Source organism: Nerophis ophidion, linkage group LG07 (assembly GCF_033978795.1).
Source record: "Nerophis ophidion isolate RoL-2023_Sa linkage group LG07, RoL_Noph_v1.0, whole genome shotgun sequence".
NCBI lineage: Eukaryota > Metazoa > Chordata > Actinopteri > Syngnathiformes > Syngnathidae > Nerophis > Nerophis ophidion.
In genome coordinates this window covers 68,313,999-68,332,493 of record NC_084617.1, presented here as the reverse complement: position 1 = coordinate 68,332,493, position 18,495 = coordinate 68,313,999, and the positions used below count along the sequence as shown (strand labels likewise).

Below are 18,495 nucleotides of genomic sequence, written 5' to 3'. Positions count from 1 at the left end.
GTCGACGTCCCACTGGGGTGAGTTTTTCCTTGCCCTTATGTGGGGCCTACCGAAGATGTCGTTGTGGTCTGTGCAGCCCTTTGAGGCACTTGTGATTTAGGGCTATATAAATAAACATTGATTGATTCATTGATGGATATTTCTGACTGTCTGTGTGGTCTTAAATGCCGGATTCCTGGACGAGCACATGTTAAGGCCAAAAAGAAGATGAGACAAACGTCTGGATGAGAGAGACCTCAGCTTTTTGAGTGTGCGACCACAGCAGTAAGCTAAGTTTGGGTCAATCAAACTAAGAGTTTGAGCCTGTGTTCTCTTCAAAGTTTCCAAGAGGGAGTTGTTCCTTGCCTCGGTTGCAAAGTGCTTGCTGATGTGGTCTTTAGGCTGATGTGTATGTTCCTTGATTGATTGACTGAAATTTTTATCAGTAGATTGCACAGTACAATACATATTCCGTACAATTGACCACTAAATGGTAACACCCCAATAAGTTTTTCAACTTGTTTAAGTCGAGGTCCACGTTAATCAAGTCACGTAACTTCTGCTGTCAATTGGCACTATCAAAATAAAATCGACGTGACTTGAGTTTAATTCTGCATGGATAGATTATCTTGTACTTGCACGCTGAAAGGCATTTTGTAGAAAGTATTGCTTTATTTCAAAGTAGGCCTACATGCACACTGCACTTCGCCCGTCCAAAGGCAAAACCTAGTAACTGATTTTGAGAAAACAAAGGAAAACCAATCTATCTTGATGCTGTCTTACAAAGATCTACAAAGTCATCAAACGTATAGAAGTTTTCTTGAGCTGTCATTTTCTTGCAGATTGAGCCATGGGTTGAATCTGCTCTCATGAACGTGTGCCCTTTCTCCAGATATTTTATCACAATCTCGGGTGGGCCCCATTCTGCGTTTGCACATTGGGCAAGAGCCGTGTACAGCGTCCGGTTTTTATTTTGACCTCCACAGTTATCTGCCCAAAAGAGTATGCAAGGGGAAGAATCAAGAACAATACATTTAATGAAGGTGCTTGCAACGTCCTGGGCCAATCTTCAAAATATCCCCTCGTGCCATAATATCACATAATCAGGTTGACCGTCGGCCCCCATTGGTGGAAATGTCTCATTAAAGACAATAAGGCAACTGACAAAGAAGCTCCGATTGGTCCCTTGAGATACTAGGTTTTTCCGTTGTAGCTACGCGGTTATGTGGTAGTTGCTAGGTCCTGCCATGCGCGTAACAGCTTACTTACGGAACAAATTACAATATCGCATACACCAGGGGTGTCAAACTCCAATACAGAGCGGGCCAAAATTTAAAACTGAACAAAGCTGCGGGCCGAGGTTGAACAAATTAACCTTTTAATAGGGACCCAAACAAGTTTTGCATTGAATATTGACCAAGCAAGGCTTATATAACTTTATAGTGACATACAAAATCCAGTTTCAAATAAAAATAATTAAAAAATATCAACGGCATATCAAATAAAATAAAAACACAAATTTAATGCCTTTTTTCGGCGGCGGGTTCTAGTTGGGGTGGGGTTTGGTGGTAGCGGGGGTGTATATTGTAGCGTCCCGGAAGAGTTAGTGATGCAAAGGGTTCTGGGTATTTGTCCGGTTGTGTTTATGTTGTGTTGCGGTGCGGATGTTCTCCCGAAATGTGTCATTCTTGTTTGCTGTGGGTTCACAGTGTGGCGCATATTTGTAAAAATGTTAGTTGTTTATACGGCCACCCTCAGTGTGACCCTTATGGCTGTTGATCAAGTATGCCTTGCATTCACTTGTGTGTGTTAAAGCCGCATGTATTATGTGACTGGGCCGGCATGTTGTTAGTATGGCGATTACAACTTTTAAAAGTGTTTTTTCTTTGTTGTTTTTTGGCTGCAAACAAACACATTTCGCGGAAGAGAGGGAAATATGTCTCTTTTGATAAAAAGTTTGCCGTGCAAAGTATTTTATTTTGCCTTTTTTTTTTTTAATGTAATTTTCACATCTTGTAGATATTTTTATTAGGCCATAATTATGAAGTCTATCAGCATGCGGTTACCTGAGTCCATCACAAGTGCTGATGCTAACTGAGGATTCACTGTCGTTCACAATCTTGCCATGATAGTAGCAATGATCCTGACAAATATAAAAGCATAATTAAATACGAAAAATTGTGCTTGTTGGTACTCAACAAGCATGCTGCATATTTTCTACAGTACATCGTAATGACTTACAATGTCTTTTGGAGCTGTGGTGGCTCGTGTTCCATCTTCTTGATAATAAGTCTCTGTGTAGTCTTTGGTGATTAAGTCACTGGTGGCAAAAATAACAAAAAAACAAACAGTTATAATGCAATGTGTCATGCATGAATAACCATCCAATTTATGGAAGTAATATGAGACAAAAATATGTGCTGACAGTGAAGTACTGAAGAGAAAGAAAAAAAAAAACAGGATGTGAAACTGGTCATGTTGGGGAAAAAAACGGTCTAATCAGATGGGTTTTACTGACATATTGATGTCAAACATTGACACCAGTTCTTGTTTCTCATACATCCATCCATCTATTTCCCTACCGCGTATTCCCTTTGGGGGACGCGGGGGCGCTGGTGCCTATCTCAGCTACAATCGCGCGGAAGGCAGTGTACACTCTGGACAAGTCGCCAACTCATGGCAGGGCCAACACAGATAGACAGACAACATTCACACTCACATTCACACACTAGGGCCAATTTAGTGTTGCCAATCAACCTATCCCAAGGTGCATGTCTTTGGAAGTGGGAGGAAGCCGGAGTACATGCAAACTCCACACAGGAAGATCCCGAGTTCGGGATTGAACCCTGACTACTCAGGACCTTCGTATTGTGAGGCAGTCACACTAACCCCTCTGGCACTGTGCTGCCCGTTTCTCATACATTTTGCACATTATTAAGACTGGACATCCATCCATCCATCCATTTTCTACCGCTTATTCCCTTTCGGGGTCGCGGGGGGCGCTGGCGCCTATCTCAGCTACAATCGGGCGGAAGGCGGGGTACACCCTGGACAAGTCGCAACCTCATCGCAGGGCCAACACAGATAGACAGACAACATTCACACTCACATTCACACACTAGGGCCAATTTAGTGTTGCCAATCAACCTATCCCCAGGTGCATGTCTTTGGAAGTGGGAGGAAGCCGGAGTACCCGGAGGGAACCCACGCATTCACGGGGAGAACATGCAAACTCCACACAGAAAGATCCCGAGCCTGGATTTGAACCCAGGACTGCAGGACCTTCGTATTGTGAGGCAGACGCACTAACCCCTCTCCCACCGTGAAGCCCTAAGGCTGGACAGTAACTGCAAAATGTCCCGTTAATTTTGAAGATTTTTGTCAGGCTTGGACATGGATGGTGTGTGCTCCTTCGACGCAGCGGGATTACAGGACGAGCCAGGCGTGAATTCAGGTACATGTTTTTTTTATTTAAACACTATAATCAAAAATAATCAAACTAAGGGCGCTCACAATGAGGTATAAAACTTGGCTAGAAAATATAAACAGGAAACAAAAACACTTGCTCGATTGGCATGAATGAACTATGAACAGAAACAGCACGATGGCATGACTATATACAAACAAAACAAAACTAGCACTGTGGCATCAATACATAAACTTACTCGGCATGAAACTGTGGACGAGGACGTGAAGGTTTGAACAGCATGGGTAGGGTGCGTGCGAGTGTGAAGATCCCAGAATGATGAACAGAAAGAAAATTACTTAAATACTGGCTGTGATAATCAGGAACAGGTGCGGGACTGAGGGCAGGGGCGTGACAAGGTGGGAACTTATACGTTGGCATGGAAACAAACAAAACCAGGAAGTGCAAAACGTGACTGAATGTCCAAAATCAAAAACATAACATGACAAAACAAAACATGATCCATAGGTGTGACAATTTTAGGGTGACAAGGGGCACAAAACACATGCAGCGCAGCCAAATGTTATGTGAGTGCTGCTCTGCAATAACATTTGAGTTTGATTGATTGATTGAGACTTTTATCAGTAGATTGCACGGTACAGTACATATTCCGTACAACTGACCACTAAATGGTAACACCCGAATAAGTTTTTCAACTTGTTTAAGTCAGGGTCCACGTTAATCAATTCATGGTAGGTGTACATGGGTACAATTAGTGTGTGTGTAAACATGTGTGTGTGTGAATGGGGGTATTTGGCTGACAAGTGATGAACACCTGCACACGTTCACTGCAATCACATACACATTTCACAAAAGCCCTCCTCTAACATAATGGTTGAGAAATCGCTGAATTGTCACATTAAAGGCCTACTGAAACCCACTACTACCGACCACGCAGTCTGATATCAATGATGAAATATTAACATTGCAACACATGCCAATACGGCCTTTTTAGTTTACTAAACTGCAATTTTAAATTTTGCGCGAAGTATCCTGTTGAAAAACGTCGGTATGATGACTAGTGCGCGTGACGTCTCGGGTTGTAGCGGACATTTTTTTCCAGACCGATCCCAACTATAAGTAGTCTGCTTTAATCGCATAATTACACAGTATTCTGGACATCTGTGTTGCTGAATCTTTTGCAATTTGTTCAATTAATAACGGAGAAGTCAAAGTAGAAAGATGGAAGTGGGAAGCTTTAGCCTTTAGCCACACAAACACAAGGTGTTTCCTTGTTTAAAATTCCCGGAGGTGAAGCTTTACTATGGATCAGAGCGGTCAAACGAACATGGATCCCGAACACATGCCAACCGGCAGGTTTCGGTGAGAAAATCGTGGTAATAAGTTGTCTATTACCGGAGACATCAGCGGAGCAGCTCCGTGGCTTACCTCAGAGACACTGGCGGTCACCCTACCTGTGGCCACACCCCTTTCGACTTTCAGGTACTATATAATCTTACTAAAACACTAGTAACACAATAGGCAGATAAAGGATTTTCCAGAATTATCCTAGTAAATGTGTCTAATAACATCTGAATCGCTCTCACTGCCCCCCGCCTTTTTTTTTTTTCTAGTCCTTCACTCTCATTATCCTCATCCACGAAACGTTCATCCTCGCTCAAATTAATGGGGAAATTGTCGCTTTCTCGGTCCGAATCGCTCTAGCTGCCGGTGGCTATGATTGTAAACAATGTGAGGATGTGAGGAGCTCTACAACCCGTGACGTTACGCGCACATCGTCTGCTACTTCCGGTACAGGCAAGGCTTTTTTTATTAGGGACCAAAAGTTGCGAACTTTATCGATTTTCTCTACTAAATCCTTTCAGCAAAAATATGGCAATATCGCGAAATTATCAAGTATGACACATAGAATGGACCTGCTATCCCCGTTTAAATAAGAAAATCTCACTTCAGTAGGCCTTTAAAATATCGCATCAGTATCTCCAACGTTTGGCTGTGCCTTGATTTGAGCACTTACATGTTTTTTTGCAAATGCATTTCCAGGTCTAATCCTCCAACTGTCATGGCATACTTTAGAGTCTCTGGCCTGAAGTGCTGCAGAAAATGAAGCAAAGTTATATTGCTACAAACACTTTATCATCAACACTGATACATTTTCTTCTAAGGTCTTATCTGCGTTGGTGTGAATGTGTGCCGTGCCTTTGTCTGCTGGAACACTAAGTGCTGTGTTTTCTGGAGAGTCAACACTGGTGGACTATTTGGCTTTATAGCTTCCGTTTGCTGTTTGACCCTCCAGGAGTGAACAATGACGACTGAAGACAGTGTTTTTGGAAATGTTGATCTAAAATCAGAGAAGCTGGAAGCCCTCTTAAATCAGACCAATCACAGCCCTTATAGTCCCATTCAATGTTGTGTGATTTGATACATAAAACAATGCCATTATGTAGGGCTGGGCGATACGGTCTTTTTTTAATATCTCAATATTTTTAGGCCATATCACAATACACGATATGTATCTCGATATTTTGCCTTAGCCTTGAATGAACACTCGATGCATATAATCACAGCAGTATGATGATTCTATGTGTCTACATTAAAACATTCTTCTTCATACTGCATTAATATATGCTCATTTTAAACTTTCATGCAGAGAGGGAAATCACAACTAAGTCAATTGACCAAAAGTGTATTTATTAAACAGTTATTAAGCAGTGGCATAAAGATATAATTTCAAAACAGAAAGTGCAAGATTGTCAGAGACATTTTAAAACAAGCTAAGAGGGCACTTTTCTGCATGATGTCACTAAGATGACATATCAAAACAACACTAAATTAAAGTGCACTTTTTGTACAAAACGCAACTACAATAGTTTAAAACAAATAAAGTGCACTTTTGTCCATGATGTCACACAAGATATTTCAATACCTGTCAAATTAAAATGAGCTGCATAATAGGAAATCAAATAGTGTATGTCCTTTGCTATGTGGTAGGTTCCTGCGGACGTTATCTCCTTTTGTTGTTTGACTATTTTTTTCATACGATCTGGAAACGGTTGCTTCGGCATTTTGTGGGTATGGCACCGAACGGAGATGTTGACATGTGGTTTCAAGCACTCTTCATTCTCTAGCGGGGGACTTTTCAAATGATGCTACAAATTAGCAGTAGGTGCTACTTTTTGTAACAACGCTTCTGCCACATAGTTGTTCGACATATATATTTTTGAAATATTTATTCAAAATTATTATGATTTAAATTCCCAAAAAATATTCTGGCAAATCTAGAAAATCTGTAGAATCAAATTTAAATCTTATTTCCAAGTCTTTTGAATTTCTTTGAAAATTTTTGTTCTGTAAAATCCAGAAGAAATAATGATTTGTCTTTGTCTTGGTCCAATTTATTATATGTTATAACGAAGTGCAGATTGTATTTTAACCTATTTAAAACAAAATTCTAAAATTAATCTTAATCAGGAAAAATTACTAATGGTGTTCCATAAATTATTTTTTAAATCTTTCCAAAAGATTCGAATTAGCTAGTTTTCTCTTCATTTTTTCGGTTTAATTTTGAATTTTAAAGAGTCGAAATTGAAGATAAACTATGTTTCAAAATTTAATTTTCATTTTTTTCGTGTTTTCTCCTCTTTTAAACCGTTCAATTAAGTGTTTTTTTCATCATTTATTTTCTACAAAAAACCTTCCGTAAAAGGAAAAAAAATGTACGATGGAATGACAGACAGAAATACCCATTTTTATTTATATATAGATTTATTTATTGAAGGTAAATTGAGCAAATTGGCTATTTCTGGCAATTTATTTAAGTGTGTATCAAACTGGTAGCCCTTCGCATTAATCAGTACCCAAAAATTAGCTCTTGGTTTCAAAAAGGTTGGTGACCCCTGCGCTAGAGAATGGAGAGTGTTTGAAACGGCATGTCAACATCTCCGTTGGGTTCCACACCAACAAAATGCCAAAGCAACCATTTCTAGATTGTATGAAAAAAGTAGTCAACAACAGAATGTAATAACGTCCGTAGTAACCTACCACATAGCAAAGGACATACACTGATTGATTTCCTGTTATGCAGTTCATTTTTATTTTACAGTTGTTGAAATATCTTGTGACATCATGCACAAAAGTGCACTTTATTTGTTTTAAACCTGTGGTCGGGAACCTTTTTGGCTGAGAGAGCCAAAAAGCCAAATATTTTAAAATGTATTTCCGTAAGAGCCATATAAAAAATGTTTTAACACTGAACGCAACTAAACACGTGCATTTTTAAGTAAGACCAACATTTCTAGAGTACAATAGGTCTCTTATTCTTTGTGAGAAAATTGTTATTCTGAAGATAACTGTGGAGGGGGCGTGGCCTGCTGGCCTGCAGCAAACAGGGGTGTGCCAGGACCGGCCTTGAAATCAGCGACAGGTGCGTGGATGGCCCACCTGGGCCTTGTTATCTAATCACCTATCGCTCTGTTATTAGCAGCAGCCAGGAGGAGAGACGGGGTTGGGGCTGGAGCCAGAGCGCGAGAGAGAACCAAAGAGAAAAATACAATTGCTGGAAAGCAACTGAGAGACTTAGTGAAAAATAAAACAATATTGTAACCCTGAAACAGGCTCTCATGTCAGTGCTTGGTGGTCTGAAGAACCCCAGGAGGGCATGCCCCACCCTAACCAATAATAAATAGATAACTTCTTACCATTAACGCAACTTCTTGAACAGGTGTGGTAGAGAATGGATGGATGGATTAAAAATGCATGAAAATGTTTTATATTTTGAACATTATTTTTAACACTGTAATGACAGGTGTTATTATCGTGTTAAGGAATGTCAGCTCAGATTTATCTGAGAGCCAGATGTAGTCATCAAAAGAGCCACATCTGGCTCGTGAGCCATAGGTTCCCTACCCCTGTTTTAAACTATTGTAGTTTAATTTAGTGTTGTTTTGATGTCATCTTAGTGACATCATGCACAAAAGTGCACTAATAGCTTGTTTTAAAATGTCTCCGACAATCTTGCACTTTCTGTTTTGGAAAGGACACGGATGTTTGTGCCACTGCTTATTAACTGTTTAATAAATACACTTTTGGTAAATTGACTTAATTGTGGTATTCCTCTCTGCATGAGAGTTTAAAATGAGCATATATTAATGCAGTATGAAGAAGAATGTTTTAATGTAGACACATAGAATCATCATACTGCTGTGATTATATGCATCAAGTGTTTATTCAAGGCTAAGGCAAAATATCGAGATATATATCGTGCATCGTGATATGCCCTAAAAATATCGAGATATTAATAAAAGGCCATATAGCCCAGCCCTAATTCACCTGAAGTTTTGTTTCATGCATCCATGTAACTTTTAACTTGTGCCTACAGGGTGCATCCATTATCCTATTCTGCTATTAAAATCATAACAACCAAGCCTTTTGCATAAGTCTTCTAAATTGCATTTGCCTCAGGATGAATTTTTTTTTTTTCACTTGACAAGTATAACTGCTAAAATTACACCACTAATCAGAGCCTAAAAAAATAGAATTTCTTACCTCTGTGTGTCGTCTTTGGACGGAGTGAAGTCTAATAGGTCTAACGATCTCATAGTGCTCCCCCTCTCCAAAGACAGGAGCATGGCTGTCTGTGGAAATAGATTACTGTTGTTAATATTTCGTTTGTCAACTTATGTAACAAAATTAGTCAGTCAAAACTAATTTATTACATTCTGGAGGGAATTCCCGTACGGATGTTGTCATAGAAAATATGTCAACAGTATATTTAATCAGTGGGCAGCACCTGTGACCTGTCAAGACCGTTTTTTCCAGGGGTGGCAAAATTTGCACATTTATTAAAAATATAAACATTTTAAAATCACATGTACATAAGTATTGAAGGCCTTTTGCTCAATACTTTATCGATGAACCTTTGGCAGAAACTACAGCCTGAAGTCTTTTGGAATAAGATGCCACAAGCTTGGCACACCTATCTTTGGGCAGTTTGGACCATTCTTCTTTGCAGCACCTCTTAAGCTCCATCAGGTTGGGTGGGAAGCTTTGGTTTTCATCCGGTATGTCTCTGTACATTGCTGCATCTTAGTCTACTCAGGGACGCGACCAAGAACCCGATAGTGAAGAATTAATTCCCAAGAAAAACAGTAGTTTGGCGGTGGTTTGGCTTCAAGCGGGAAGATGTTGAACAGACAACCGTAATATGTCAAGTATGCGGCAAAAGCCTTGCTACAAGAAGTATCAGCGCTACTAATTTGTAGCATCATTTGAAAAGTCACCCGCTAGAGAGTGAAGAGTGCTTGAAACTCCGCATGTCAACATCGCCGGCCGCTGCCACACCTAACAAAATGCCGAAGCAACCAGCACTGACCCGATTGAGCCTGACATCTTCCATTTCCACATCAACAAAAAATAGTCAACAACAGAACCAGAAAATGTCCGCAGTAACCTACCACATAGCAAAAGACATACACTATTTGATTTCTTATTTTGCAGCTGCTTTTTTTTATTTTACAGTTTTTTAAAAATCTTGTGTGACATCATGCACAAAAGTGCACTTTATTTGTTTTAAACTATTGTAGTGACGGGCTTCACGGTGGCAGAGGGGTTAGAACGTCTGCCTCACAATACGAAGTTCCTGCCGTCCTGGGTTCAAATCCAGGCTCGGGATCTTTCTGTGTGGAGTTTGCATGTTCTCCCCGTGAATGCGTGGGTTCCCTCCGGGTACTCCGGCTTCCTCCCACTTCCAAAGACATGCACCTGGGGATAGGTTGATTGGCAACACTAAATTGGCCCTAGTGTGTGAATGTGAGTGTGAATGTTGTCTGTCTATCTGTGTTGGCCCTGCGATGAGGTGGTGACATGTCCAGGGTGTACCCCGCCTTCCGCCCGATTGTAGCTGAGATAGGCGCCAGCGCCCCCTGCCAACCCAAAAGGGAATAAGCGGTAGAAAATGGATGGATGGATGGATATTGTAGTGACGTTCTGTACAAAAAGTGCACTTAAATTTAGTGTTGTTTTCATATGTCATCTTAGTCAGTGGTCCCCAACCACCGGGCCACGGCTCGGTACCGGACCGCAGAACAATTTTTTATTAATTTCTATTTTTTTAAAAACCCTCTAAATTAAGTCTTTATTAATTAGAATATGTTCCCATACTAAAGTGTTACCAAAAACATACAACTTTGTCTTGAATTTGAAAAAAACCCACTTTATTTTTCATATACGGTGAATGCGTATATGAAAGTGGTGGGGTTCGGTACCTCCAACAAGGTTAAAAACCACTGGCTTAAAGGGGAACATTATCACAATTTCAAAAGGGTTAAAAACAATAAAAATCAGTTCCCAGTGGCTTGTTTTATTTTTCGAAGTTTTTTTCAAAATTTTACACCTGCCGGAATATCCCTAAAAAATGCTTTAAAGTTCTTGATTTTCGCTATTTGCGATGCGACTGTCCATTTCCCTGTGACGTCATACAGGGCTGCCAATACAAACAACATGGCGGTTACCACAGCAAGATATAGCGACATTAGCTCGGATTCAGTCTCGGATTCAGTCTCGGATTTCAGCGGCTTAAGCGATTCAACAGATTACGCATGTATTGAAACGGATGGTCGGAGTATGGAGGCAGATAGCGAAAACGAAATTGAAGAAGAAACTGAAGCTATTGAGCGAATAGCTATTGACGCTATTCGGCCATAGCATTGGTGTACCTAATGAAGTGGCCCATAGCATGGCTGCCTTATTAGCATCGCCGGTAAAATGTGCGGACCAAACGATCAGGACTTTCGCATCTTGTGCTACTGGAGCAACTTAAATCCGTTGATTGGTAAGTGTTTGTTTCGCATTAAATGTTGGTATCTAGTTTCAAATGTACATAGAGCTAGCGTAAATACCATGTTAGCATCGATTAGCATAGCATGTTAGCATCGATTAGCTGGCAGTCATGCTGCGACCAAATATGTCTGATTAGCACATAAGTCAACAACATCAACAAAACTCACCTTTGTGATTTCGTTGACTTAATCGTTGCAAATGCATCTGCAGATTATCCATACATTTCTGTGCCATGTCTGTCTTAGCATTGCCGGTCAAATGTGAAGACACTCTGGCACATTCAATGGGGGTGTGGCAGCAGATTTCTTGCCAGTGGTGCAACTTGAATCCCTCCCTGTTAGTGTTGTTACACCCTCCGACAACACACCGACGAGGCATGATGTCTCCAAGGTTACAAAAAATAGTCGAAAAAACGGAAAATAACAGAGCTGAGACCCGGTGTTTGCAATGTGTTGAAAATGAAAATAGCGGCTGTATTACCTCGGTGACGTCACGTTCTGACGTCATCGCCAAAAGAGCCATAAACAGAAAGGCGTTTAATTCGCCAAAATTCACCCATTTAGAGTTCGGAAATCGGTTAAAAAAATACATGGTCTTTTTTCTGCAACATCAAGGTATATATTGACGCTTGCATAGGTTTGGTGATAATGTTCCCCTTTAAACCAAAAATAAACAAAAGGCAAGTGCTGCTAAGAAAATACATTGAAGCTTAGAGATGGCTATGCTAAACAAAGCTAAAACTGAACTGGCTGCAAAGTAAACAAAAACAGAATGCTTGACGGCAGCAATACAGCGTGTGGAGCAGACGGCGTCCACAAAGTACATCCATACATGACAATCAACTACAAAATAGGAGCGCAAGTCAAGAACTAAAACACAACACACAGGAAAACACCCAAAACCTCCAAATAAATCACGGCATGTGACAGGTCGTGACAGTACACCTACTTAGAGACAAGAGCTATAGTGAATGCTTGGTTATGGTCTGAATTTGTATCCAGTAGGGGTGTAACGGTACGTGTATTTGTATTGAACAGTTTAGGTACGGGCGTTTCGGTTCGGTTCGCAGGTGAACCGAACGACACGGACATATAAGTAGGCGCACCGCACGTTGTGTAAACCATTTATGTTGAAAAACTTATTGGGGTGTTACCATTTAGTGGTCAATTGTACGGAATATATACCGTACTGTGCAATCTACTAATACAAGCTTAATCAATGAAAAAAAACAACAACACACGGCATGCTAGCAACGACTGGGCTATGATAGACTGACCACACCTCCTCTTTTCACGGGGTATGTCCTCTTTGCGGGGGCTGTCCGGGTGGAGTTTCTTAAATGCCTTGAATTTTAAGTTATGGTTGCGTGTATTTTCAATGTACGTTCAGGTTTAAGAAGGGGTTAAAAAAAAAAAAAAAGTGTTGCAAACAGCATTAACATACGTGAGGGCGGAGCAGAGACAGAGAGAGCGAGAGAGTTAAAATAAACGCGCATGCGTCGCCAGGCTCTGCTTTTTATCCTTTGATTAATCAGATTTAATTGTTTATTATCTATAGCAGGGGTTTCAAAAGTGTGCCCCGGAGGCCATTTGCGGTACACAACTAATGTGGGCGGCAAAGCTCGGTTGGTGGAGCGGCCGTGCCAGCAACTTGAGGGTTGCAGGTTCGATTCCCGCTTTCGTCATCCTAGTCACTGCCGTTGTGTCCTTGGGCAAGACACTTTACCCACCTGCTCCCAGTGCCACCCACACGGGTTTAAATGTAACTTAGATATTGGGTCTCACTATGTAAAGCGCTTTGAGTCACTAGAGAAAAGCGCTATATAAATATAATTCACACTAATTCACAATGTTTTAAAGGCCCACGGCACATTCTAAAAAAAACTGTTAAAATGAACAAAAACATAAACAAAAGTGAAATAAAAAATCTTAAAGGCTAAATTTAATTTTGAAAAACTTGCAACGTTTACTAATAAAACAAAGACGTTTTTTTGTCATTGTTTAAAACAGTGGTCCCCAACCTTTTTGTATCCGCGGATTTTAACGCTTAACAAATTTTTCTTTTTTTATTTCTTCTTTGTCATGAAAAAGGGACGTTTTTGTCATGAAAAAGGGAGTGTTTTGTGGTTGGTGCAATATTTGTAAGTGTATATTGTGTTTTTTTTATGTTGATTTAATAAAAAAATAAAAATAAATAAAAAACATTTTTTTTTTTTTTTTTAATAAAAAATTATTCTGCGGCCCGGTACCAATCGGGCCACGGCCCGGTGGTTGGGGACCACTGGTTTAAAACATAATATTGAATCAAAATCAATGTTATTATGAATTATTGACCTATCCAAGTTTCCGATTACTTCACATCAAATATTCCACTAAGAAAATTATTTTTGGTGGAAGATTTAGCAAATTTGTTAAATAAGTAATCAAAATCCTGCCATCTGGGAGGAACTCAAAGTAAAGCCGCTGCTCCTCCACATCGAGAGGAGCCAGATGAGGTGGTTCGGGCATCTGGTCAGGATGCCACCCGAACGCCTCCCTAGGGAGGTGTTTAGGGCACGTCCAACTTGTAGGAGGCCACGGGGAAGACCCAGGACACGTTGGGAAGACTATGTCTCCCGGCTGGCCTGGGAACGCCTCGGGATCCCCCGGGAAGAGCTAGACGAAGTGGCTGGGGAGAGGGAAGTCTGGGCTTCCCTGCTTAGGCTGTTGCCCCCGCGACATGGCCTCGGGTAAGCGGAAGATGATGGATGGATGGATGGATGGAAGTAATCAAAAAATGTATATTATGTTTTTTTCTTACTGTACCGAAAATGAACCGAACCGTGACCTCTGAACCGAGGTACGTACCGAACCGAAATGTTTGTGTACCGTTACACCCCTAATATCCAACAATTGCAAGAACGACTTTTTACTGTCAATATCTGCTGCTGAGTTTCATTGTTTAATGTTTTTTGTTAGTGGTGTGCCTATGCGTTTTTTCCAATGAAAAGGTTGAAAAACGTTGACGTAAATGACAGTTTACAAAACACGTCCAAGCTACCTTTGTGTGACCGCTAGCTTGAGTTATCCACGATCAAAGCAGAGTGGCGGTCATTAAAGTATCACGTGACTCACCTGAGAGCGCGAAGGAGGCATTTAGGAGAAGAATCCAGCACAGAAGTGGAGCGTTCATACTATCAGGCTGGAGGACAGCAACTAACTGTCATAGTCGCAGGAACTATCTCCCCGTCAGACTAAACTAAAGTTGTCCACCTGCGCGTCGTCGCCACACCTCCACTCACACACTTGACTTCCTCGTTGACGACACTTCGCCGACTGACGGCCTCAACACGCCCGCCATGCTTCAGGAATGCAGGAAGAACACTACATCCTGCATATATGTTGTGGCGGGTCCACTATCAACCCACTGGAACACTTACGTATCCAGACATCGACCATGTGCAGCTTTTTGTGCGTTACTTCAACCAAGTCACTCTAAAAAGCGGGTGGATTGATACAGGTGTCGATAAATATCGACACTAACTGCAGCAGTATCAGTATAAAAACTGTTAAAACTGCACAGTAATATCGACACTAACTGTAGCAGTATCCGTATGGAAACTGTTAAACTGCACATTAATATCGACACTAACTGTAGCAGTATCAGTATGAAAACTGTTAAACTGCGAACTAATATCGACACCAACTGTAGCAGTATCAGTATGAAAATTGTTAAACTGCTAACTTAGGTATCCAGACATCGACCATGTGCAGCTTTGTGCGTTACTTCAACCAAGTCATTCTAAAAAGCGGGTGGATTGATCCAGGTGTCGATAAATATCGACACTAACTGTAGCAGTATTAGTATGAAAATTGTTAAACTGCTCACTTATGTATCCAGACATCAACCATGTGCAGCTTTGTGCGTTACTTCAACCAAGTCACTCTAAAAAGCGGGTGGATTGATACAGGTGTTGATAAATATCGACACTAACTTTAGCAGTATCAGTATGAAAACTGTTAAACTGCACACTAATATCGACACTAACTGTAGCAGTATCAGTATGAAAACTGTTCAACTGCACCCTTAGGTATCCAGACATCGACCATGTGCAGCTTGTGCTTGACTTCAACCAAGTCACTCTAAAGAGCGGGTGGATTGATCCAGGTGTCGATAAAAATCGACACTAACTGTAGTGGTATCAGTATAAAAACTGTTAAACTGCACACTAATATCGACACTAACTGTAGCAGTACCAGTATGAAAACTGTCAAACTGCTCACTTAGGTATCCAGACATCGACCATGTGCAGCTTTGTGCGTTAGTTCAACCCTCCATCCATCCATTTTTTACCGCTTATTCCCTTTTGGGGTCGCGGGGGCGCTGGCACCTAGCTCAGCTACAATCGGACGGAAGGCGGTGTACACCCTGGACAACGAAGTCACTCTAAAAAGCGGGTGGATTGATCCAGGTGTCGATAAAAATCGACACTAACTGTAGCAGTATCAGTATAGAAACTGTTAAACTGCACACTAATATCGACACTAACTGTAGCAGTATCAGTATGAAAACTGTTAAACTGCACACTTAGGTATCCAGACATCGACCATGTGCAGCTTTGTGCGTTACTTCAACCAAGTCACTCTAAAAAGCGGGTGGATTGATCCAGGTGTCGATAAATATCGACACTAACTGTAGCAGTATCAGTATGAAAACTGTCAAACTGCTCACTTGGGTATCCAGACATCGACCATGTGCAGCTTTGTGCGTTACTTCAACCCTCCATCCATCCATTTTTTCTACCGCTTATTCCCTTGTGGGGTCGCGGGGGCGCTGGCGCATATCTCAGCTACAATCGGGCGGAAGGTGGTGTACACCCTGGACAACCAATTGACTCTAAAAAAGCGGGTGGATTGATCCAGGTGTCGATAAATATTGACACTAACTGTAGCAGTATCGGTATAAAAACTGTTAAACTGCACTCTAATATCGACACTAACTGCAGCAGTATCAGTATGAAAATTGTTAAACTGCTCACTTAGGTATCCAGACATCGACCTTGTGCAGTTTTGTGCGTTACTTCAACCAAGTTACTCTAAAAAGCGGGTTGATTAATACAGGTGTTGATAAATATCGACACTAAACGTAGCAGTATCAGTATAAAAACTGTTAAACTGCACACTAATATCGACACTAACTGTAGCAGTATCAGTATGAAAACTTTTAAACTGCACACTAATATCGACACTAACTGTAGCAGTATCAGTATGAAAACTGTTAAACTGCACACTTAGGTATCCATACATCGACCATGTGCAGCTTTGTGCGTTACTTCAACCAAGTCACTCTAAAAAGCGGGTGGATTGATCCAGGTGTCGATAAATATCGATACTAAATGTGGCAGTATCAGTATGGAAACTGTTAAACTGCACATAATATCGACACTAACTGTAGCAGTATCAGTATGAAAACTGTTAAACTGCGAACTAATATCGACACCAACTGTAGCAGTATCAGTATGAAAATTGTTAAACTGCTCACTTAGGTATCCAGACATCGACCATGTGCAGCTTTGTGCGTTACTTCAACCAAGTCATTCTAAAAAGCGGGTGGATTGATCCAGGTGTCGATAAATATCGACACTAACTGTAGCAGTATTAGTATGAAAATTGTTAAACTGCTCACTTATGTATCCGGACATCGACCATGTGCAGCTTTGTGCGTTACTTCAACCAAGTCACTCTAAAAAGCGGGTGGAGTGATACAGGTGGCGATAAATATCGACACAAACTGTAGCAGTATCAGTATGAAAACTGTTAAACTGCACACTAATATAGACACTAACTGTAGCAGTATCAGTATGAAAACTGTTAAACTGCATACTTAGGTATCCAGACATCGACCATGTGCAGCTTTGTGCATTACTTCAACCAAGTCACTCTAAAAAGCGGGTGGATTGATCCAGGTGTCAATAAATATCGACACTAACTGTAGCAGTATCAGTATAAAAACTGTTAAACTGCACACTAATATTGACACTAACTGTAGCAGTATTAGTATGAAAACTGTCAAACTGCTCACTTGGGTATCCAGACATCGACCATGTGCAGCTTTGTGCGTTACTTCAACCCTCCATCCATCCATTTTTTCTACCGCTTATTCCCTTGTGGGGTCGCGGGGGCGCTGGCGCCTATCTCAGCTACAATCGGGCGGAAGGTGGTGTACACCCTGGACAACCAAGTGACTCTAAAAAAGCGGGTGGATTGATCCAGGTGTCGATAAATATTGACACTAACTGTAGCAGTATCGGTATAAAAACTGTTAAACTGCACTCTAATATCGACACTAACTGCAGCAGTATCAGTATGAAAATTGTTAAACTGCTCACTTAGGTATCCAGACATCGACCTTGTGCAGTTTTGTGCGTTACTTCAACCAAGTTACTCTAAAAAGCGGGTTGATAAATACAGGTGTTGATAAATATCGACACTAAACGTAGCAGTATCAGTATGAAAACTTTTAAACTGCACACTAATATCGACACTAACTGTAGCAGTATCAGTATGGAAACTGTTAAACTGCACACTTAGGTATCCAGACATCGACCATGTGCAGCTTTGTGCGTTACTTCAACCAAGTCACTCTAAAAAGCGGGTGGATTGATCCAGGTGTCGATAAATATTGACACTAACTGTAGCAGTATCAGTATAAAAACGGTTAAACTGCAACCTAATATCGACACTAACTGTAGCGGTATCAGTATGAAAACTGTTAAACTGCTCACTTAGGTATCCAGACATCGACCATGTGCAGCTTTGTGCGTTACTTCAACCAAGTCACTCTAAAAAGCGGGTGGATTGATCCAGGTGTCGATAAATATCGACACTAACTGTAGTGGTATCAGTATAAAAACTGTTAAACTGCACAGTAATATCGACACTAACTGTAGCAGTATCCGTATGGAAACTGTTAAACTGCACATTAATATCGACACTAACTGTAGCAGTATCAGTATGAAAACTGTTAAACTGCGAACTAATATCGACACCAACTGTAGCAGTATCAGTATGAAATATGTTAAACTGCTCACTTAGGTATCCAGACATCGACCATGTGCAGCTTTGTGCGTTACTTAAACCAAGTCATTCTAAAAAGCGGGTGAATTGATCCAGGTGTCGATAAATATCGACACTAAATGTAGCAGTATTAGTATGAAAATTGTTAAACTGCTCACTTATGTATCCAGACATCGACCATGTGCAGCTTTGTGCGTT

General features: G+C 40.9%; 1 protein-coding gene across 2 annotated transcripts in view; it reads right to left on the bottom strand.

Moving 5' to 3' along the window:
• adam28 (ADAM metallopeptidase domain 28) overlaps positions 1-14,643 on the bottom strand; it is a 60,294-nt gene extending 45,651 nt beyond the window's left edge. For both annotated transcript variants that reach the window (XM_061906965.1, XM_061906966.1), the window contains exons 1-5: positions 14,356-14,643; positions 8,951-9,039; positions 5,424-5,500; positions 2,221-2,299; positions 2,046-2,122 (exon numbers count right to left, since the gene is read on the bottom strand). In XM_061906965.1, coding sequence (XP_061762949.1) covers positions 2,046-2,122; positions 2,221-2,299; positions 5,424-5,500; positions 8,951-9,039; positions 14,356-14,413 — 380 coding nt within the window. In that variant the 5' untranslated portion in view covers positions 14,414-14,643. The remainder of the gene's footprint in view (positions 1-2,045; positions 2,123-2,220; positions 2,300-5,423; positions 5,501-8,950; positions 9,040-14,355) is intronic.
• Positions 14,644-18,495: the final 3,852 nt, after the last annotated feature.